This window comes from Psittacula echo (genome assembly GCF_963264785.1).
Source record: "Psittacula echo genome assembly, chromosome: 1".
In the NCBI taxonomy this organism is placed as follows: Eukaryota; Metazoa; Chordata; class Aves; order Psittaciformes; family Psittacidae; genus Psittacula; species Psittacula echo.
The window spans coordinates 46,269,430-46,293,456 of NC_137735.1; the positions used below are offsets into that span (position 1 = coordinate 46,269,430).

Consider the following 24,027-nt stretch of genomic DNA (forward strand, 5'->3'; position numbering starts at 1 on the left):
ACTAGTTCTAAGCACAATTGTGGTGTTTTCTAAGTTTTGGAAACAAAGTTTCAATTCTATTTTTTTAGAATAAACTTCTGATATTTTGCCTCTATTTCTCCAGGTGATTTTTGTCCTGGTTTTACAATTGTGATTTGCTTGAAATTTAGGCAGTTCATCTCTGCATTGCTTAAAATATGGCTAATGATTTTTATCAATAGCTGTATTTCATCTGCACAGCATCCTTTCTACGGGCTAAATGTTAAGAATCCACTGTGTCTTTTCCAAAGTGAAAAACAAACTTCAAACTACATGGAAACTAAATCTATGCATGTATCTCAGGAGAGATTCAGGTTATTTGGTTGATAATACAGATATATAAATCTTCGCAATGCTGCAGTAATTTCAGCCTTGTATGCTTTGTTTAATTTCAGTTGTGAATTGTGAAAGAAAAAGGTTACAAACAAAAGAAATCTCCCAGCAAATTAAACCAACAGGAAAGGAGAAGGATGCAATCTCCTGGCTGTTTTGTGCAGTGCTGTTCACGTGATTAGAACTGGCAGTGAATTTTCCTTATATAAGAGAATTTCTAGCTAACAGAGGCATAGTAGATTTACATTTTGGATGCCCACCCTTTCTGATGAAGAGAAGCATCAGCTTTTCTTCTGCTGATATAACAGCTGATAAGATAGGTCATTATTTTCATGATGCTAGCCCCTCAGTGCTGTTTTAATCACGAGGCCGTTAGTGTCTGACAGCTGCTGTCATCAAGGAGGTGCCATAACTCTGTCTAACCAGGAGGGACTGATTTTTGCTCAATTGTTGCTTGTTGTCCAGATTTGTTGCTTTCTGTATCTGAGAACATGCAGTGGTAACAGCTGTGTGATCAACTCTATGACAGAAAGAGCATGGCTGTTACAGTTGCCTTTAAAGGGTAGTCTGATGCTGTGAGTAGGTTGTACACTGGAGCATTGCATACAAAGCTGCAATGGGAGAAGAAAAACTATTTTGTGGGATTTTTGTTTTTTTTTTTTTTGAGTGGTAGCAAGGGAGACTTTTAGCAGCTGCATATGTGAATCTGTTTATATAGTAGTGTAAGTGAAGCATTTATCTATAATGTTTAGAAAGACTTCCCAAAGCTTGTCCAATTAATATGTGTAATATGTACAACTTTAGCCTGAAGAAAATTAGTTGAGCTGAAGGCAGCTGTCAGTGCTAACATGGAGCAAAATCTGTGTGAGGAGTACATTTTTTTGCTCTTCACATCAAATTAAATACATAACTCTTAATACTAGGAATGTACTTCCTGTGAGGGAAGGATGATGCTTCTTAGGATGATGCTTTATGATACAGAGCCACATGCATTAAATTCACTACTTCCCTTTCCTCTAACGTCTCTGTAAGCAAATCGCCTTCACTTCAAATCTGTCGTGACTGAACTGTGCCCAAGCTATTCCCTTCCACCCAGGAAACATCAAGGTTCTGTGGTAGAAAACATAACCCAGCCGCCTTCAACAGTCGTATGTGTTCCTAATGAATGTATTGCTAGGAAATTGTTGTCAAGGGTTAAAAAAATAGAAGATTTGGCTCAGTCTGACAAGACTGAAACAAATGTATTAAGAGGAAACATACAGACACTGTCTTTAGTCAGCGGCTATGAAAAAGGAAAATATTTGCTTAGCTGTCTTTTTCTTTTTTTTGACATCCATTGTGTCAAATGCAAACTATGCAGTGATAAGTTATGATAAACACAAAAAGCCTAAACATTTTGTTATGTAATTTTCTAAAGAGACTTTTCTGCATAATATAAGACACAATGAGTAACTTGCACCACATGGAGCTTCCTTTCTGTAATTATTGCAAATCTGTACATCTAGCATGTAGAGTAAAATATGGATGAATAACTGCAACTCCTAAGTGCTTCAGTGAAAAAGAGGACAGATATTTTGTTTCTATTTGGCCTCTTGTTATGGAAGTACCTTGGAGCATAACAGATCACATATATGAAAGAATAATGTCAGCATCTTTTTCCTATCAAAAGATGAAATTCCACCCCAAAACATGGCCTCAGGGGAAAAAGAAAGGGTTTGGGATTGTTTTGGTGGGGTTTTTTTGAGTGCATTATTGAGGCAATATATATATGTGTGGAGGACGTACTAAAATTAAGCACAGATTCAGGAAAAAAATTAACTGTTCAAATAAAGTATTAGTTCTGGGGCTTTTGAGGGCAGTGAGTTCCTTATCAAGGTCTAGTTCCCAAGAAAATTGTTTTCTAGACAACTGATGGGCTGTCCTTACTGTCAGACAGTCTTAAATGCTTCTCATGGACTGTGATTACAGGGGGTGAAGTTATCTCTTGGGTAAGCACAAAGTTCAAGTTGGCTTTGAATAACTGGACAAAGACCTTTCAATGAACTCTGTATTTAAAGAAGAACTGGTGCAAACAAGTCTCATGGTGACTTATTTGGCTAAGTAGCTGGACTGCAGGGATTTGGGCAGCTTCTTCCTCTTCCACCCGCATTCTGAAGATGCAGGGGTTGCAGCTGCCACCTCTGTTTGAAAATTCAGAAAGCAGTGAGGAGTCCCCCAGAATTTCTAAGGCTTCGAACTGAAAACAGGAAAAAGAGTCAGCACCAAACCCCACAGACTCTGAGAACAGAGATGAATGTTACAGTGAAGACCAGTCCTTAAGGCTCTCTTCTTACAGCTGTTGCCTTAGAATTTCAGTGTGTTTAATTTTAGCCACCTGGTTTTTATTAGATGCTATGTGTATAGGTAGGCTGGGCTCTGTTTAGGTGACTATGTATCAGTGATACTTCAATGTCTCTTTCATTATTGGCTTTAACTTCTTCAGCAAAAATGAAATCATACTAAAGTTAAAATTTACTATAGCCCTGCTCTGCAAGTCAGATCCATTTGGATAGTATTGATTCCATTAATATATGGAATTATAAAAAGCATATGAACTCTCATTCATCGATGCACAATTTCTTTTTTACTTTTTTTTTTTTCCCCCAACACACTAATTATTTGTTAATCACTTTTATTCAAAGCCTGAAAGTGGGTCTTATAATTTAAAAGGCTGGTATGAGTCCTAGCATTCAAGTGCCTTAGATTAATTGAAATTACTGATAGGAAAGAATTATTATGAAATAGCTAATTTATGTCCTTGGTAGCAACATTGGTGTTTTACTGGTGGCAGAAAAGTGGCATTTTAGGTGCAGTGCATAGAAAGTGCTGTAAAACTTGTGTTAAGGCAGCTGGTGGAATACTTCCTTCTCATGTTTCTGGGATTGTTTATTTTGATTTGGATTGGTTTTGATTTTCAGTTGCTCAGTCCATTTGCAAGACAACTGAATGGTGCCACCAGTTCAAGAGAGGTTTAAATGCTGAATGAATTTAAATGGAGGATGAGAGTGAGGGTTGGGCTTCAAAGTTTTTAAGAAGTTAGATTAATTCAGGGACAGAGTCCTTGGTTATCTAAAAATTGTTCTTTTACATATAATGAAAAAAGGTTAAAACTACAAAGGTTATTTTTCTTCACGTGAGTTCAGTTGTAGCAATATTATTTCAGTTTAATGAACACAGAAGGTTCCAATAGACTTGTGCATCCTGCTGTCTGTGCTTTGGAAAGAAAAAAAAAAGATTGGGTCTTTCATGAAAAGTAATATCTGGATCTGTTTCTGTTCTGATATCATTGAACAAAATTGTGGTTCCTTGTGTTTTATTTTTTATTATTATTTTATTTAAGACAGCTTTTTTTTTTTTTTTTTTTTTTAATTTTTATTTTCCATGATTCCAGAACAAGTTGATTCTTTCATTACCAAGTAATTCAAGCAGCATCTCATCCTCCAGCTGGTTCCATTTTGCTAGTTTAGCTACAGTCCACAGTTCACACTGGCAGAGGTGTGTGCTGTACCCAGAAGTATACTCATTCCTTTGGGTTCTCTACTGCTTGTTAAAAGTTGCTTTAATATTATTCTCATGATAACAGATTTGTAAATGTTACCAAGTAGATAATGCAGGCAGTAAAAGAAGATAAAAAAATTAGAAGACAAAAGCCCAATACAGTTACAACTGACGCTACTCTGTAACACACATTTCTGAAGCTTCAAAAAGAGTAAACTCAGTTCTGCAGAAAGGGTTTAGAGCTGCAAAATTGTACTCTCTAAGCAAATCAAAGTGCCATATAAAAAGGGGAAGGAGATGCTTCTCTGAGCAGAATGAGAGGACAGCAGAGCCTACATGATATGATCAGAAGGACATGCTGCACAAACAGGGTCTGTCACTGCATTCTTGCCCGCCCATATTTCCCTTCTTTACAGTATATCCAGCAGTCATTTGTAGTACCTACTGTTGCTATGGGTCACTCTAATGGGTATTATTTTGCAAGTAATCTAAAACCTATTTTCACAGCCCAGATGAGTGTTAGGAGAGTGATTGCTGATGAGTGGGCAGTTGACATAATCCCTTACTCCTTTTTCACACCAGAGACTGTGCTCATTGGCTTAGAAAACATTTTAGGCTCCTTCCAATTCCTTCCTGGCCCCCTCAGTCTCAAGCAAGCTGTTTGAATAAAGTAAACTATGCCCACAGTATCAAAATATTTTTGTAAATGATCCTAATCCTAATTTATTGCTTCTAAAATCGTGCCATGTTACCGTAGTTGGCTGTTTCTAATGGTGTACACTGAAGTAATTTTCTTCAAAAATATGTGTGGCACTGCTGGGTTTTGCTTCTGTCTAGTATGCTCTGGGAACAGCTGTTACTGATGCAGATCCTGTGCTCCCTCCCCACCACTTGTTAAAAGTTAGAAGGAAATGTCCACTATAAGGAGGCACAAAAACAAGCTGGGAGGCATCACCACCTGAGCTTAGGGATCTAGACAGACCTTGTAGCCACCTCCAGTTTCTGGTGTGGCTCTTGTAGGTCCTGATGTCAAGAGAAATGCAAGCTGCAAAGGCAGGCCCAGCAACATAATCTAAAATTACCCTGTGTAGTATCTAAATATCCCGGTTTATACATAGTATGCACTCCCTCCATAGTGCTTTCTGGTTACTGAAAGTCCCAGTACAGTTAAGCCCATAGGCTCACCATCAGGTTTATAAGCAGCTTTCTCCTTTTTGATCAGCAGGAATAGCAAACATACCAACTGTCCTATTCCTGGATGGATGGTTGTATTTCTTCACCTGTTATGCTCACTAGATGCTGTGGTCACTTTGCTTCATTATGTGCATCATCAATGTTTTAACAAAGTATGTTGCTCGCATGAAATTGTAGTTAGGCAGCATTACCAGCAAATAGCGTCAGACAAATCAGTAACTGTCCTGGCTTCACTTGATGCTGCTCCATTAGCGTAAAGTAGAAGTGAAATGTAATGCAGTTTACATTAATCTGTTCTCATCTGATGACTGGGATATCTGAGAAGATGTATGTGGATGAGAAATTCCTGAAAGGAAGGTTGCTTTTATAGAAAAGGTTAGATGGTCATGTAGAAGTGTCATAGGGGTTTTATAAGGTAAAAGGAATAGATTTTTTTCCTTTTCTGACTGTAATATGGGAAGAGAGAAATCGGTAAACTAGCAGCAATTATGAAGTAGTACCGCTTCATACTAGCCTTTGATTCATTTGCTGTGACTGGATTAAAAATAGGCTTGCATAATTTTATGACCACTAACTTACAGCTAGATAAACTGAAGTGAGAAGAAACCCCTTACACTCTTCAGGTGAAAACTGATCTCCTGCTACGCTTGGGAACACATTTTTTTTTTTTTCTGCTTCATGTGGTCTTATGCGACTGCTTGGTTATGTTATAGGGATTTTCCACTTTCTGTTGAAGTAGCAATTACTAGCCTGTCCTGAAGCAGGATATTGGACTTCATGACAAATGATCTGTCCGGGATTGATAAATCCTGTGTGCAGTCAAGAGAACATATGTTGTTGTATTGCTGAACTAAAGAAATAAAGGTGTTTCCATTTAAATAAGCATAGATGGAGCCCTAACCTCTATTGAGGTAGACAGGAGAGAGGGTAAAGGGAGAGGGGAAACAGCCATACTGATGCCATGATGATGCTGTATCATTGGAGTATGCTTGAGGGGAAGGGATGCTGCCTGCACTGCCGTGGGTGAATCTTCGCACTCTCAAAATGCCCCTTGGGCATTTTCTGTTTGTTTGTTTTCCAAAATATGCTTTTGAATATTGTTATGAAATTGCTTAACCAGTAGTTTTAGCATTGTGGATTGGAGTCATTGCTACATTCCAGGTTATAAGAAATGTGCGTAAGGAAAAAATTCCTATTTGGGATACTAGAATAAATATTTTAAATGCTGCTTGAAAAACAATGGTAAAAACATGAAACTTCCACAGAAGCTAGAACAGATACATTGACTACTGTGTCAGTAGTGTTAGAAATTTTACAGTGAATTAGCAAGAATTCTTTACAACCTTGGCTGTTGATGTGAGCTCAGAGCTCCACTGATGATTTTGGTTTTGTACAAAATATTGATCTGTACAGTAAGACGTGATTTATTATGAGCACTGCAATTTCCAAGATAAAATGTACCAGACTTTACAGAGAAGTACTGGGAAAAAGTTGGTCAGGCACTTCATTATCCAAAATCTGGAGAGAGTAGTACTGTATGATGTAGGATACTTACTGAGCTGGTAGGCTGTCTGGGAGCAATGGACTGACTCCTTATGAATGGAAATGTGCTTTAGAGAGTACAATGTCCAGTGCAGCAGGCCTCTGATTTCTGATGGCTGTTTCCACATGGTGTACTGTATGTACATAATAATAATAATAACAGCTTGTACAGGTATTAAGTCAGGGGGCTGGGGACCACAGTGACAAAGAATAGGAGTACTGGCAAGAATAATCCATCTTATTGTTACTTTCATTACATGCTTTATTACTTCATAACATGTGCAGGATACTGAAGAAATCTGTGGTCCACATATGCAGTCTGTAGCAGAAAGCAGACAGACGGGAGGCAAAGAAAATGGAGTGCAAGAAAATGTTCCATGTAAATGTTATCCATTTTCTAGTCCTTTAAAAATAACCTTTCCAAGTGACTTTGACTTTGTAGAAAATCTTTTTTACTCACTGTATTTTATGTGGCTACAGGAGAATCTGTAGTCAAATAGGAAAAAGGTAAACATAGCGTAGTAACCCTGAGTGATGGAAACTCATGGAAACTTACTCCCTGTGGAACTTCTTCCTTTGCATTTTAAGATGAAGGCCAAGGTAAGTAAATGGACTGAGGTATCATTTGCAAGTGGATTCATTTATGTTAGTGTGTTTTTCCAAGCTCTGCAATTTTCCCAAATTCATCTTTAATACATAGTAATAATAATGTTGGTAAAAATTTTCATGCACTTTTTTGTTTTGTATCTCTGTTCTACTCATAATGCTATTTTCAAACCAAACTTAATACTTATTTAAAGAGAGCTAAACATGTTTCTTATTCTGACTGGCACTGGGGATACCTACCATTCTGTGGCACAAAGAAGAGAAGTATAGGTAGGTTCTAAGAAATTTGGAAATCAGCCTTTTAAAGGGAGAAGTTTGGGAAACCATCTTCTTTCCTTCTTACCTCCACTTTTGATCTGCAGGATTACAGTGTCTTTTTCTATGAGATTCTTATTCAATTGCTTACAATAATGTACCAATAGAAGTTACACCAATATTAATTAGTTTGTAGTACAGGCTATCAAGGACTGATTTCTGTGGTTGCTGTATTCCTGGAAATACTTCCTTACATGCTTTATCTGTATCAGTAGTTTAACATTTGCATCAATAGTTACAGGCTCACTGCTTGAACACAGAGTTTTGTTTTAGAACCTGAAGTACATTTACCAATGTATCTAGTTTACAATTTCTCATTCTTGTGGAAAAGTCAATTTCCATTTCACCCCACAAGGCAGAAGTTACTTTCAGAGACTACAGGATGTTCACATACTTAAGATGGAGATACTTGAATGCTTAGCAGTGCTCCTAGATACCAGTCATGATGATTTATTTCCTAGAGGTGTTTGAGTGCCAGTATACTAGTCATCAGGGAAATAATGTTTTCAGGAAGATTAGGTTTATCGATTGGCACTGAAGTAAACTTTTGATACAAAGGGGAGTTTGGGGAGGAGGGTGAAGAGATGCATTTCTTAGCGTTTCTTGTTTCTGTATGCAGTGCTTTCACTCTGGTTCACCAAGTGGCAAACCAGTTATGCAAAGTGTATAAGTCTCAGCTTCACGTGATGCCTCAGTTTTTCTGCAGATCCACAGAAAATGGAAATCCGTTTTCCGGTAGACTGCAGAGTGGCAATCAGACAGTTAATTTCTCCAAATCAAACAACCAGTACATCCTTTTATTTTCATGAAAATGTTCACATGTTTGAAGATTAGAATTCTGGGGTTTGAACTCTGTCTTGTTTTTCACTTGTAGTGTTGTAAATGTACATTTATGATCAAATTGGCTTACAGTGAATAAAGGGGAAGAAAACTGAAGTCTAAGGATTAAACTTTTTTTTTCATGTGTACTAAATACCAAGGTAGAAATACAGAGAGAGTTGTGCGGTTTTCTTAGAAGCCTCAGGCTGTTACTAATCAGTATGAGGAAAGATTAAATAGAGAGAACCATGGCAACCATCTAACATTTGTGACTGAATCTGTGTTTCCATAAGGCAGTTCCTAATGTACAGTACTGCATATTCTAAAATAGATGTATTCAGAGTAGGTTGGTGTAGAAACTACAACCCATATTTGGTGAGTGGCAGTTAGAAATGTTCTCTGTTTATACCTTGAGTATCTTTACGGAAAATGTAGACATGGCAGAATACTTGGGGTTTTTATGTTCATTTGCTGTATTGGCTGGGAGTGATGTCTGTTGCTGGAAGAGATTTTTGTGTATAATTAAACATCATTTTCTGAGTACAGAAACCTGACCTCATCAGTTATTTATTTGGATTCTATCTGGGTATGCTGTTTCTTTCCAGTGACTGTTATAACAGTGTGTGTAGGATCAGCAGATACAGGTACTACTATGGAAATTTATGCATATCATCGCTGTTCCATCATCTTTTCTCTGGTTTTATGTTAAAACAAAGCATGACAGAAAATACAGAACGTAACTCTCAGATGTTGGATAATCTGTAATGATATCCAAAGGAGTTTCCTTTTATAGCGGAAGGCACTGCCAAACCCTCCTAAAGTGAATGAACGGTATGGATAAATTGCCTATGCAGTGAGCCTCAAGAACTGGTGTCAAATGAGTCTGTGTAACTTGTTTCAGAAATTCTTATTGGAAAGACAAAATTCAGAGGGAATATTTTAAATATGTAAAATTTTACATAGGGTATTTTTGAAAACCAGTTTTTCAGTATCCAGACTTCACTGTCGCTCAAATTAGCCCAGCTAAATATTTCTGATACTGTTGAATGGAACCATGTTTACTGAACTTTTACCCTGTATGGAGTATTTGCTGGTGCTGTCACCGTTTCAGCCAAGGTGCCCTCTCCTTTTCTCCAGGAAACTTGCTTTCTGTTTAATTTAAGGTTTTTGTTCTGATGCCTGACTGGCAAGTGGAGTTGTTAACAGCTAACTTTTACTGATGTGCACTGGTAGTGGTTTGTGATTTCAGGAATCTTGTATTTACTGGCTAAATAGAGGACTGGACTGAAGGGGCCAGTCTTTCCCAGTCTGAGATGCATATAGGTATTGTTATCTGGCAACAAATACAAAACAGTATAATGTAAATTAATGCATTTGAAAGGCAAAGGAATTAGTTAAACATATGAAGCTTGCAAACTTGAGTGGTATATGGTTATATTAGATGGCCTGGCCGTGTTGGAGGGGAAAAAACACCAAAAGTAAGATTTCTTCCATAAACTAAATAGTGCACAAGTACCTGAAGTTTCATTTTTAACAATTATTTAATTTTTGATGTTATTTTGATTTTCATTTTGCGTGACTTCTTTTGTCCCTGTGCCTTGGTCTTTGAGTAAAGCTTACTGAAGTCTCAGTGAGAGAGGCAGTGTTGCAGTAGAAAAGAAGAAAGTTCTCCACTTGTTGAATGAATGATGCAGTACACTCTTCTTTTTACAACTGTAACACTACATCTTTAGGCTTGTAGTTTGCCTGAAATCCACTTATCTAATCCAGTATGCCACACTCTTCTCTTCTGTTTTCTTCCTTCTTGGGGTGCTCCCATTTTCCTTCTACCCTTTGTCATAAGCTTTGTATTCCCCTTTGAACTCCCCTAGTCCTGTAATGTAGTTTTGTTGGATCTGCCATTAGATGCCATGGATTCAAGTGCCTCTGTCACGCTCCAGTGTTCCCTTCTCCACTTAGATAAACATTAATCTGCCAGTCAGAACATTACTGGAGAGCTTTTTTGACTGGAGGTGGTCTTCAGAATCTACTGCAAGTGAGGCTGACAAGCTTTGAAAAACATGTCTTCAACTTAAACAGTTGGCCTTATATTTCTGTATATGGAAATACAGTGCTTATGTCACAAAGAGCAAGGTGGTTACTTTCAGATGTGATTTAAAAGCTATCTAAGAGGTGAAGACTATCTGAGGTGTCAGCAATACTCTTGCAGGGTTTTTTTCTATACAAATACACAGCTAAGTTAAATAATAGAAACCAATTTTTTTTTTTTTTTTTTACATAGGAAATTTAAATATTTCACTAGCAAAAATTAAAATTATTTCAAATGGAGGTGGAAGAGGGAGAGGAAATTTTCCTTTAGAATGATGGTGATAAAAGTTTGTTTAGAAAAAAGATCAAAATGGTATTTTCATTATGACAGTTTCTGGTAATTCAGAATGTTTAAAAAATTGAAGCTGGCCAAATATAAATGATCTGAGTTGTATTCAATAGCAGTTTGTCTGGTGAACTGCCAGGGGACCTTGAATGCTTTTGATCTGCAGCTGAGGTAGGTATTCTGGTGTGCTATGCCAGCATCAGGAAAACTTTGGAATTCCATGTATTTTAAAACAAGTTGGGGTGGAAATATTATAGCATCCCACAGGATGCTGTCAAGAAAGAAGGGAAAAAAAGAAAAAAAGGGACAGGGATTGATATCAACTTCCCATTTCTTCATTTAAAAAATAATTAATTGCAGTGGATTCTTATCAAATGGGGAAGGAAAAATATATTTCACCTTTTGCAAACTGATTTAATGGGTGTGCTAGATTTTTGTCTAACATGCATCTATATACAGATGAAAAGGTCCAACATCACTGATGTAACAAAGTGCTTTACCCTGTGGGTTTATTCTTACTCTCATTGGTATATTTGTGGAATTCCAAAGGCAGAGGTGAGCCACAAAAAAGTCACAGCACCACAAGCCAAGGTAAACAGCCTGCCAGAATATGTTTAGCAAATGACAGAAAAAATATAGAAAGGAGAGGAAAACCTATTCCCTTGGAAAATACATTTCCTGGTTGGAAAGGCACTGAAGTTCAAAGTTGCTTACATTGCTTCGTTGCTCTTTTCCAGTAAGTTCGCTTCGTTATTTCAATCCACAGTCCCAGGCACCTTAGCCATTGGGAAGAGGAATACATGATCTGCAACAGGTCTAATAGAGGGCATTGTGGGCATCATGACTAACGGCAAAAGCATCTTTCATCCCAGGAAAGGAGACTGGACTACCTCTTTGTCATAAATTTTACTTAGTAATATTTGAATAATATATTGCACATAGATACAGCACTACAGGATTTCTTTAGCCATTGTCAGAGAGGGTTATGTTTTCTTCTTTGTACACTGCACAGAAAATAAGGAGTCTTTGGTTCATTGTGCATTTTACTTTTTTTTTTTTTTTTTTCTCTATTGCAGATGGAAAATAGCTTCTCAGTTCTTGGTTATTTATGTTATTTTTCTTGCATTTCAATTACAAGCTTCTCTTGACGGGGAAGTAATTTTAGATGGCTATGCTATTGTCCCTGCTGCTCTTTAGCCCTGTGACGTGAAGCTGCAGAATAATTTAGCACAATCTTGTAAATGCTGAAGCATCTGAACCACTTTGTTTTGTTACTGTTCACAACAAGTTCAGACTTCAGTCTAGATATACAATGCAAGGAATTTTAGTTGCATAGAAGATTCTTTCATCAGGCTTTTGCAGCACATTCAGCCTAGATAACTGACAAGAATAAAGTTTTTGGCTAAAAATGTCATTATGCCCAGGAAACATGAGGAACTTTCTTCTGTTGATATAGACAGGATTTCTAAAGATTCCCCTTGCTGATGGTGAAGTTTCTGTGTTGTGCAGGGAGCTCCTGTGTTCAGCAGTAACAAGGCAACACTCACATATTTGCTTATGAAAACAGACATTTTTTTCTACAGCACCAGACTTGCTTGTTGAGCATAAAAGAACAGAAATTGGTCCTGAGGGAGACATTGCAGTAAGGGAGTGGTCGTTACAAACCACGCGTGTACTCTGCCATGTTGCCATGAGAAAATTACATTTGATTGGCTTATAAAATAGGTTTTACTAAATCCCTTAAATAGTCATACCGGTAACTGTGCACACTGGAGTGCAGTACTAGTGAGTGCTATATAATGATTAGAGTGTTTCCAGATTGATCACTTGGAAACAAGTGGGTTTCTGATAATCAGAAGGGCATTAGGTGTGTAGGAAGGGTGACTGAGAAACCTCTCAATCAGGGTAACACTGATAACACACAGAAAAATCAGAAATTATTTTGATTACAAATGGCAGCTTGTTTTCAGATACCACATGCAAAGATCAAGGAGAACAGAACTGAATATAGAAGAAACACCCCAACAAACAGAATTATCTGGATCTATCATGTATATAAGAAAGATGAGGTTTTTTTGGAGTGGATCAGAATATTTATTTCCCTCTATTTTTCCTCTTGACTAATGGAATTAATTAGCATTTATTTTAAGGGTCTAGGATTTAAACTGTGGATTTTGAGTTTCTCCTTTACTTCAGGGGTACCAGGAGATGAAAGGGTGCAATAGAAAGTACTCTATGAGTTATCTAGAAACACTGACTATGTATGACTCCCGAGATATCTTAAGCCTAAGTCAATAAATGTAAAGATTAACTTATTCACTCTCTACAAATCAGAAAAATAGATAATTTCATATTCTTGACTAAAAAAGAAAAATAAAGGTTGTCTTTAGAAACTTAATAGGCTGATCTTAAAAAAAAAAAAATAAAAACAAAAGTCAGTGCTCAAAATCAATTTGATAAATGTGTGAGCCCTGAAGTCTTAGTCCAATTAATGCACACATTGCCTTCGTAATAAGTTGTATACCTGATCAGAAAGTAAAACCACTGGTGGATCAGTTAAAGGAATTACTGTCTGAAAGGAAAAAAGATGGTGATAAAGTAATTAGTATCATAGATTCAACAAAGATTTAAAACTGTGGTACATGGCAGTAATGGATTTTGAACACAGCTAACGAGCATATTCATTGCATTCATTTTTAATTAAGTGGAAAAAATACTGGTCCTTTAAATTGAGATAATAAATGTGCAAGTCAGTCTTACACAAACATGCAACACAAGAATTTATTGCCTGCTGTCTAACTGGGGAACTGGGAATCATTATAAAGATTAGCTTTACTGAAAAAAAATCCAGAAAAAGCTTCAGTAGAAAACGTTTATGAGGTAATAATTTTCACATTAAATATTGCTTGGCACATTTGGTATATTGTGTGTGTGTATGTGTTTTATAAATAGGAGTATTTGCTGTCATCAGAGGTAGGAGTGTTTGTACCTTGAAAAGGATTCAATGCTATTTACTGATTTAGATTCTGTGGGATGTATTTAGTGTATGACTACACATGTAAGAGAACACAAAAATATGAGAAACCTTGAAACTTCCTTAGAGGTGTATGGTTGTGCTTAGAGTACAAGTTGTGGTTTAAAATGATGACTGGGAAAGCTGCAGCTGTGAATTTCCACATGCTTGCCGTGCTTTAACTGATGCACTCACACCTTCCGAAAGCAGCAGGCTGGGCTGCTGCTGGGGCTCGGGGGGTTTCAGACTGCAGCAGGGGAAATCCAGCTGAAATGTGGAGTGTTTATTCTGTCAGAGGGCAGCTGGGGAACTGACATGAAACAGGTTGAAGCACTGAAACCAGAAGTACCTTCTAGAGCAGTGGCTTTCAATGCTTTTATGACTTGGGAACCCCCCAAACATTTCCAGTGGAATCAAGGACCTTTGTGTGGCATATTGAAGCTTATTGAGGACAAGTGACCGGCATTTCTTAGTTACCTTTTATAGATCCATTTGAAATCGCTCATGGATCCCCAGGGATACCCAGACGTTAAAAACCAACAAACCTAAATCAAGCTTAATACATTTCATTCTCTCAAAGCTCCCAACCCCTATCTTTCCTGTCAGTATTACCAAAATACCAGATTCTTGCTGACACACAGTATGTCTAGGTCTTTGCTCAACAAATTTCTCATTGGGATATGTGTAAACTCAGAATGTGCCTTCCAAGTTTCCCTAAGCCACCTTTAACCTTCCAGAGCTTATTAGCTACTGGTATTACAAGAGGGCAAGTTTTCTGTGCCAGAAAGCCCCAAACTTTCACTGGTGTCATGCAGAATATTGCTGGTGATGTTGCAGTACGAATTACTGTGCCACACTTAGGCAACTTCAATCTTTCTTTCTCTGACTTTGTTCTGCCCTATCCCACATGTTGTAATCGCTTTCCATAAAAGGAGCAAACAAAACCATACTCATGGGTCTCTTCAAAATGCTAACTCTGCTTTTATTTTTTTAATCTCACTGCATGATTTTATTACACCAGTAGCAACTTGGAAGCAAAGTTTAAAATAGCTGGCTTTGATAGCATGCTTTTAGCATTGAAAAAAATGAAAATAGAAACTTGCAAATTGCAGAGTAAGTTTGTTGATTTAAGCAGGAATTTTATAGAAATTTTATCAGCAAATAAACATTTGATTTTCTTTTCTGTTCAGGTATGACTTCGTAGAAGTTGAAGAGCCTAGTGATGGCACTGTTTTAGGGCGCTGGTGTGGTTCCAGTAGTGTTCCAAGCAGACAAATCTCCAAAGGAAACCAGATCAGAATAAGATTTGTGTCTGATGAATATTTTCCTTCTGAACCTGGATTCTGCATCCATTATACACTTCTTATGCCAGTAAGTAACATGTTTCAGATTGGAACATTTCAGGAAAACAAAATCTTTTGAAGTGGTAGCTCAAAAGAATCTTTTAATAGCTTAGGATTAATTACTGTTTATTTCTTAATAATAATAATAATGAGCAGTCTTGTCTTCCAGAACAGTACATTTTGAGTCTGTTTTTTAACTGAGTGTTCTTGTGGTTCTTGCTGGATGGTTTTGGACTGGGAACTTGTGGGCTCAGTTGTTTGTGAGGAAACTTCAATAAAATGTTTGCATTCCTAATGCAGTACTGCAGTGGGAAATAAAAGGGTTGTAGCTTTGACGAGAAGAATCATCATAAGAATCAGCTGTGTGACACTGGGGAAGTTACAAAAAAGATTGAAGAAATTAATGTTTTTATTAGTCAGCTGCCATTAGACAAACAGAGCCACATGAGTATACCTGGTTCAGAACGTAAGAACACAGAAGTTCTTATGCTTCTAAGTTGTTTCATTATAGTGACAAAGCAGACAATGCATAATACTCATTTTCCACTGCATTTTCCCTGGAAACTCTGCTTTAGACTTCTCAGGAATGTTGCTTAACACTTGTAAATTGCAGGTATTAAATAAAATTTATTGTCAAAAATGTGACTTTTCACTGTCAAGAGATTTCTGTTACTTTTTTTCACCAAATGAAAGATCTATGATAGCATAGTATGTTTATAGATTTTTACGGATGAGATAATGTTCTGAAGCATTAAGAGTGGAGCAGAACAGGGGTTTTCTTCTTTTAGAATAGGTGTTCCATATTTAAAGAGAGTAAGGAGTATTTTTGTGAAAGTCCTCATAACTCAGTTTGTGAATCTCCTGAGTACTCTTGTGGTCTATGGTGTTTGGTTGGTGGAAACTAACAATGGTGGAAACTATATGCAATAAAAAATTGATCTAAAGAATCCGTGTTATAACCCCACTGACATGCACTACACTTAGAATTCATTTGGCATGCTTATTGCTTTTGCCATTTTTGCCTCTTCTCCCCATTTGCAAAACTGGTTACTGAGAAGCAACAAACAGTCCCACATATCTTTTCAACAATACGTAATCTTCTACATAATATATCTGTCAGTGAATGCAGTGCTGTGTTGTCTATGTGTACCTGTATATATATATGTGTGTGTGTGTGTGTTTTCTGTTGTTTTCCTATGAATATTTGTAAATATTTAGGCCTAACTAACGGCTATTCCTAAAGTGATAAAAGGTTTGATCTGCATATTTGACTCTTTTGTGAGTTAGACTCTTTTGTTAGTAAAATAGTAAGACCTGATAATGGTGAATTTTGAAATTAAATAAAATGTCAGTCTCCAAACCAACTTGAAATATAGCCAGGTTTAAACTTTCATACACCTGAGGGCACAACGTAATAAGTATGTTTACTTTTCAAAAATGATAAAAGAAAATCCCTAAATAGATGTGTTGTGGGCTGATGCAAAATTTCACTGTTGCAGCTCTAGTACTGTGTCCTGCCTGCTACATATCTATCTGACTTACGTATGATCCGATTTCGGTGGAATGGATTAAACAAAGGCACCTAAAAATACCAGAGTATATGTGAAATTATCTGTATGCAGTGCTGTACAAAAGGGCTGAGTTTGTTCCTTGACATTTGGGGAAAACTAGTTATAACCTTTGAATCATCAACACTTCTGAAACAGTTCCTTAATCTTAAAAATACTTGAGTTTCTTGTTCAATAGACAAAACTAGAGCTGACATCATAGGATGCCCTTTTAGTTCCTTGTTTTTCTCCATTTAACAAAGCTCATATAGCATAAGAACTATACATACAAACTGTTTTAGAAACCAAGCATGTTGTCTCTCACAATACGCAGCAGGCAACAGCAGCATCCTTCACATCATTAGAATTCAGATCTAGCCCCAGGATGCTCAGTGTAACAACTGCTCCTCGGTTTGTGAGGATTGATTTCCAGCTCTCTCTTTAAAAGGGCTGGGATCTTTTTTGTCAAAAATTTTGTCTTAATTACCCATGAAAAATACAATTTTACATTTCAGACTGCAGATTGCAAGTGAAATCTATATTGCTGAGTTTCAGGATTAAACCTGCTTCTTCTACCTAAAGCAACTGAAAACTGATGCCAAAAATGTCTGTCTTTAAAACTATAATGCTCTCTCATCCAACATGTCAAGAGAAACTAAAATTTACAGCCCTCCCCCCACCTCCTTGGAAAAAAAAAGTCAGCTATAGAAATGAGTGTAAATTCTAAATAATTCTTACAAAAACATAACTGATTCACTTAGTGATTCACTTCAATGAATTGGTCCTAAACAGTTAAATTTTGGTTTTTTCCCCCTGATTTTTTGACAAGGGGGAAGGGGGAGATGCCTGGTAGACTAGCGATGAGAGTTTATTTGGGGAGAAATGAAGCAAAACTGAAATAAAACAGTGCAAGCTTGTGTCTGTATTTGGAGGCCACACACAGTGAGGAGCACTGGACCCATTTTCAGATCTCTTAAAGAGCAAGAGAAATGGCTTTGTTTAAATCTGCTGTAATTTATCGTATATATATATTTTTCCTTTGTATATTATATTTCAAACCAACTTTTCACATGATGAATAAGTCGGAGGAGAATGGCTGGTGATCTGATTACTTATAAGAGTTAGTCACTCAAAAGGACTTGCAGCAGTTCCAGTCAATAGATGCAACAACATTTTCTAGGAAGGTTTACCATGGGATTGTAAGGCACTGCATAAAAACGGTGCACATACTGTGTGCAAACATAATGCTCCCTGACAAAAAATCCATGATGCCTTTCTTCAGATTTTAGCTAATTGCAGTTCAATATTCTGAATTTCTTCCATTTTAAATTGTGTATCGTGGGTACCCCTATAACTTTAATTTTGGTCTAATTCCACTTCCCTCTGTTCTATAGTTGCAAGTTAATTTTGTCTGGAATACCGTAAAGTGGAAGGAAGTGTTGAAAAAACTTACTCTAAGAAAAAGTAGTGTGTGTGTTATTTCAAAATGATTATGCTACTTTCAGCACAGCTGTTGGTCACTCTTTTCATGCTCTGCCCCGTCACTTAGTCTGTCCTTGATGGTGAGCTGCTTTATTCACTAAGGGCTGCTTAGCGGTTGTTCTGCATTTTGACTATGCATTTATTAGAAGTCATGTTTTTAGCAGTGCTATACCACCTAAACCCTCCTAGAATTTTATTGCAAAACCAATCATATTTCATTTCTTTTTCCCTTCTTCTCACTTGCTGCCAGTTAGAGCTCTAATCCGTATAGTAGCCACATGCAATTGAGGGAAATCTTATAAACTCTTATAATACATGTTTGGGCTTCAGTCTTCTAGTGACTTGTTTAAACTATGTCAGTTACAACTTTGGCAGAGAAAACTTGATGTAATAAAGTCCATTGTTACTTGGGGAGTGGGTGAATGGGATACTTGATGCCTGAGGTGCCATTAAGGAATGCATGACTGATTGCCAGAGGAGTTATTAATTATTCAGGGCACTCAGAACAAAGCCGCTCCAGTTAAAGTTGAAGCTGGGGGTGACTGTATTCCCCTTCTTTCTTGGCATATGGTAGCATGTCATTTGTCATCAAAGATCATGCCAAAGATCTTTGCAAACAGACTTAACCCTCTTCTATGCAAGTGAAGATGAAGAGGAAAATCCGAGAAGCTGCTTAAAGACTGACCAGGTTTAAAAGTGACTTGGCAGGTGTTTTCTGATTTTGGTGCAGTACCTGCATGGCTACCTGGATTTCAATCCGAGAGAGGTTGCGGTTTTTTTTCTTTAGATGCAGAGATGGTGTAAGGAATCCTCTTGCTGTTAACAGTAATGAAGATTAAATTTAATACTGTGCAGGTAATCTGTTTAGGGCTATCTAATAATTGTTCCTTTATTTCATTCAGATTGGCAAGGCTTTGCTCTTGTAGGGTTGATTTTAGTGTTAGTTTTGTTTATGGAACCTTTTCAGTTGAGCTGGTTTAACAAAAAAGGTTAATAAAATTTAAATACTAATAGAAAAAGTGCATATTAATAGAACAGAGGAAGGAAAGCCCTCCCCTTGCATTCCCTTCCTTTGAGAAGTCCACAGATTACACAGGTATAGGGTGTGCATCTCGCATGTCTGTTCCAAAGCTCAAGAAGGCTTAACTTTGGCTACAATAACTGAAAATCCATCCAGAAACATCATAAAGAACATTAGTGATCACCTAAACAAAGGGTTTTCTACACTTCCTTAAGAAGCAATCAAAAGATTTTGGAAATAACACAATTTCAGGGGTGTTTAAGCCAAGGTACTATGAAGCAGTAGGAGAGTGTGAGTGTTATTTAGCATTTTGCAATGCTAAATGGAGAAAGGACTGTGAAAATCCTTTCTATGATTGGAACGACTCTTACATCAAAACCTTTGTGTTCAAAATTTCCACTAATTAGGTATAGTGAAACCTAAGTCTGGATAAATCACCAAACTCCTAAAGGTGGTCAGGCATGCAAGTTCAATCATTTTTTTTGGGTTTTTTGTGCATGGCAGAAATCCATTGTAAATCGGAGAGGTTTTGGGACGAATTCTTTTCTTGGAGGTTTCATTTTGCTTTAAATTTGAGTTTGAAATCTAAAGAGAAATTCCTTTTAAATTTCTTAAATGAGACATTAAAGATAACTCCAAAATACTTAGATGGGAGTGATACACTCGAAGTTAATAAAAAAGTTACAAGAAGTACAAAACTAAGTTTTTGTTATCTAGTTATTATCCATGGGACTAAAATGAGAGAGGAAGCAACCCCTTTGAAGCAAAAGAGCCTCTGAAGGATATTTCCTAATCAAAACATAACATCTTGTTTTCCTTTGATCGTATCTCATTCTGTCACTATGAACATCATAAAAAAATAAAATCTGTGTGCGTGAAGCAGACTCTCAGAGGCAGGGTTAGAAATTAATCCAGCAACAATTGTGGGCCTGTGCAGAAGTCCATCAAAGACTGTCCTTGACCTGCACAACTTGAGTTGTCAGCATGGATTTCCGGAGACTCTAAAAGGAAGAGAGACATTTTGAACCAAATTGGCTGTCATTTAGTTCTCGAAAGGAATTAATATGTTTGTATGATAGCAAGTTTCATACTCTCAAGGGCTGGGTCTTTCCCTCTGGCCAAAATTTGAATGTAGTTTCTTGTGTACTGTATGCAGTATATACCATTTCTGTTGTATTTTTTCTGTGATGTTAGATTTACAGTGGCTCAGGCAGAAAAAAATCAGAAATCACTTCATTGACTATTTGTAGGATGAAGTAATTTTGTTTTCTTGGACAGATATTTTCATTGTATATTTGACTAAGAGTTAAATTCATTGATTTTGGAAGTTTATTGTATATTCCACCGTGTTTCACTGTGGCAAAATGCATAATAAAATCAAGTGATTTTATTATTTATAAACAACCAACAATACTTTCAAAATTAAATGCATTCATGTTACCATACCTCCAATGTCATGCTTTAGTTTTATTGTATTTAACAGCCTCAGTAGAACTTCTTCCTGAAAATTTCAGGAGTGTTGAACAATAACACAACTGATTCTGGTTATGGAGCATTCATTAAGTCTTAAAATTGTATTTGTTGAAAGACCTTACTTAAGGGAAGTCAGAACAAGTAAGGTGAAGAAAAGTTTGTGAAAACTGCTTTCCTTTTAGTCAGCAATAGCATTATGAACAAGTTGGATCACTCTGGCAACCCGTTTCAAGCAAAAATTACTGCCATAAACAAGAGATGGGGTAGTGCAACTGTCAAGAAAGAGCAGGCAGCGCTTTTTGCTCCTTTGCCCAAATCATGTGTTTGATCACATATTAACCTTCTCCTCCCACATGAAAGCAGATAGTATGATGATTCAGTGCAACCAATGTTTACCCTCTTTAAATGCCCTAAAAAGTGGAAAAGTTTTGAAAATATGTTGGGAAGTATTTCAAATACATGAGACAATCTCTTTTCTTCAATCTCTGGAAGTTGCTAATGGCTTTTATTTGGTTTCCATTTAGTAATAAATATTTATATTGTAGGGGCTCTAGTGTTTAGAAACTTTATTAGTGTGTCTCATAGTATTTTAATCAGAAGTTTATGCATATTTATTTAATTAGAAAATGAGTATTACTTTTACATGGTCTATCAGTTACTTTATTGTAGTGTTCTGAAGTAAATCTTACATATGTTGCGTGCTCTGTTGTTTTCAAAACCTCCTCAGGAGAAGTTAAAGATAGAACGAAGAGTGGGTTTTGTCTCCTCTTGAGCAATTTTAAGTCTCCTGGAATGTCATGACTCCGGGAGTGGTCTGGCTGGTGTATGTGGGATCCTAAGTAACATTATTTCTGTTTGGGAACACTCTGAAAGAACTGCATTTTGCCAACTGATGAGAAAACAGTTTAAAAAAAAAAAAAAAAGTGTACAAATCCAGGAAAAGGAGTAATGTGGAAAATCCAGTCTGCATTAATGATTCAAGGAAGAGAATACACAGTGCATGAAGAAGGTGAACTGTGGTGAATTACCAGCCTTTTGGTGTTTCTTTTGTCTTTCAGCTTAATAGACAGTGAAGCTTACATGTGCTAATAAGCAGGGAACACATCATTAATTAACACATTACTTTCAACCTTTTTAATGCTGTAGTCCTGAGTATATTCTGGAGTATATTAAGAGTCTGGAGTATATTCTGAATTCCTCCTTATGGGAGTGTATTAAAAATAAGTACGTCTTTTACTGCATTTTCACATCAGAATTTGAAGGACATTTCAGGTTGTGAGGTTTTACTTAATGAAAGTGCTACCATCATACTAACTGATAAACTTTTTTCAAGTAATATTTGAGTCATTTGATTGGTTTTACCTTGTTTTTTCATGTGGTGGTGGGGGGGGAATGTTTTGTTGTTTTTTATTTTTCATCAAGTTCACTCCAAAAGGACTGAATTAGGTCTAATCAGAAAGATTACACATAAGAAACTAATGGAAGAATAATACTGCCACTCTGTAGCAACTATAAATATTAGCCTAAAATCTATTCTCTACTTGTACCAACTTTCCTTTAACTGATCTTCAAAGAGATATTCTCTCTTCTTTCACAAAAATGACACTTCTAAAATGGTTCTTTACAAATGAATGAGGATCAGGTCAAGCTGATCTGCCTTTATCAGTCAGTAGTAATACATTAAACCTTTTAGTATGTGTTCTGTATACTGGCATGTGAATTTGAAAATTTGTTACTCAACATAATTAGCAGTAATGTCAAGTTTCTAAGCCTTTCCATTGCCTTCCCGGTTTTCCAGATGTCAAGCTGTCCAAAGGGTGTCTAGCCCTGTAGCCTGCAGCCAATGGTGGTCATAAATGGATGGCAGGGAGCACTAGGAGGAGGTCAAGCAGATGGGATGCATCACCACCCCTTTACCCCACTTACCAGCTATATTCTGAAGAAGAGGGGGATTCCCTGAGCCTGTGTTCTTTGTCTATTTAGTAATCTGTAACAAAACTTCCTTGCAAATAATTATCCATGTACCCCTTGAACTCAGGTTAACTTTATACCTTCACAACATCCTTTGCTAAAATCAGATTGTATAGGTACTGCATAGAAAAGAAGCTTCAAAAAACTCCTTTACTTGAGAAGGATATGTATGTGTATAAAAACATGTCACTCTTAAACTGAGAACTCATTGATCCCAAGTAATTGGAGCTGTTGTATGCTACCTCAGCAGGTGTTTCACAGTGATATCCAAATGTTCCTTTAGTCTTTTAAAGTTATTCTGTAGTCACGGTTCAAATTTAATTGTTCAATCTTATTGATCATATCTATTCAAAAAATTGTAGTGTCTCAGTGTGTATGATTTCTTTTTAATTTAATCCTTTGCTAAATGTTATATAAACTACTTCTCACTTAACATGTTTCGTTAAAAAAATCCCAAACCATCCCTACAAATTCCCCCCAAAAACCACCACCACCACCACCTTCCTGTTCTCCCAGGTCCCTTTAGCTCCACTGGGTTTTGTTTTGTTTGGTGGGTTGGGTTTATTTTTTTCCTTCCTTTATTTTTTGTGGTTTAAATATTACCTAATTGTCTAGTTGACTGTCCCTTTTCCAATTTCCAGGATCAACATGTTATTCACAGCTTTTTGAGAAAGCACGCTGATGGCTTCTCTACAAATTCCAAAGCAAAGTGACTCTATCCCATTCTCAAAGTTAATCCCCTGTGTAACTGGCACAGTCCTAGATTTTTTGTGCTTTCAAATACTGAGACGTTGTGTCTGACATGCTTGCTAGTGGAAAAAAAGGTAAGCAAATGTACATTTGATACTAGGTTTCAGGCAGCACCATAATTTTCAGTTATGCTGTTTTAGCTGCATTCATGTCGTGTCCCTATCCATTATTAATATCTTAGTCATGCCACAGTCCTATCCATTCCCACATCAAAACAAAGCAGTCAGTAACTGGTTAGTGGAGTGCATTGTGCTGATTTTTCTTAATTCTGGTTGGAAAAGATGAGAACAGGATCAAAAGGAAAGAATTCGGGACAGAATGGAGTTAGTGCAACTACTTTACTTTATTTTTATATATGGTCCAGATCTGAAAGGCTCCTAGGAACAGCAGAATTGTGCAGGGGAAAAAAAAAAAGAATGATGGGTGCAGCTGTCTACAGTTGAGATCAACTCAGCCGTGGAGCAGCTTCTGTAGGTGACTGACTACACAGTTCAACTCCACACACTGATGGAAGCACCACTTTAAAATCAGGAGGAAAAATTCTTGACAGAGTAATGATACTGTATAGTAGCTTCAGGGTAAAAGTTTGCTCATGGAAAGATTAATGTGAGGTATTGGTAGTGGTGTTAAGAGAAATCCTTTTAGTTCTAAAAAGGAATAGATAATAAGCACTATGGGAATACCAAAAT

General features: G+C 36.8%; 1 protein-coding gene across 1 annotated transcript in view; it reads left to right on the top strand.

Moving 5' to 3' along the window:
- Window positions 1-24,027, top strand: part of PDGFC (platelet derived growth factor C) — a gene marked incomplete at its 3' end in the record, with an annotated part of 129,316 nt that overhangs the window by 78,784 nt on the left and 26,505 nt on the right. The window contains exon 3 of the mRNA XM_080621143.1: window positions 14,942-15,122. Coding sequence (XP_080477269.1) covers window positions 14,942-15,122 — 181 coding nt within the window. The remainder of the gene's footprint in view (window positions 1-14,941; window positions 15,123-24,027) is intronic.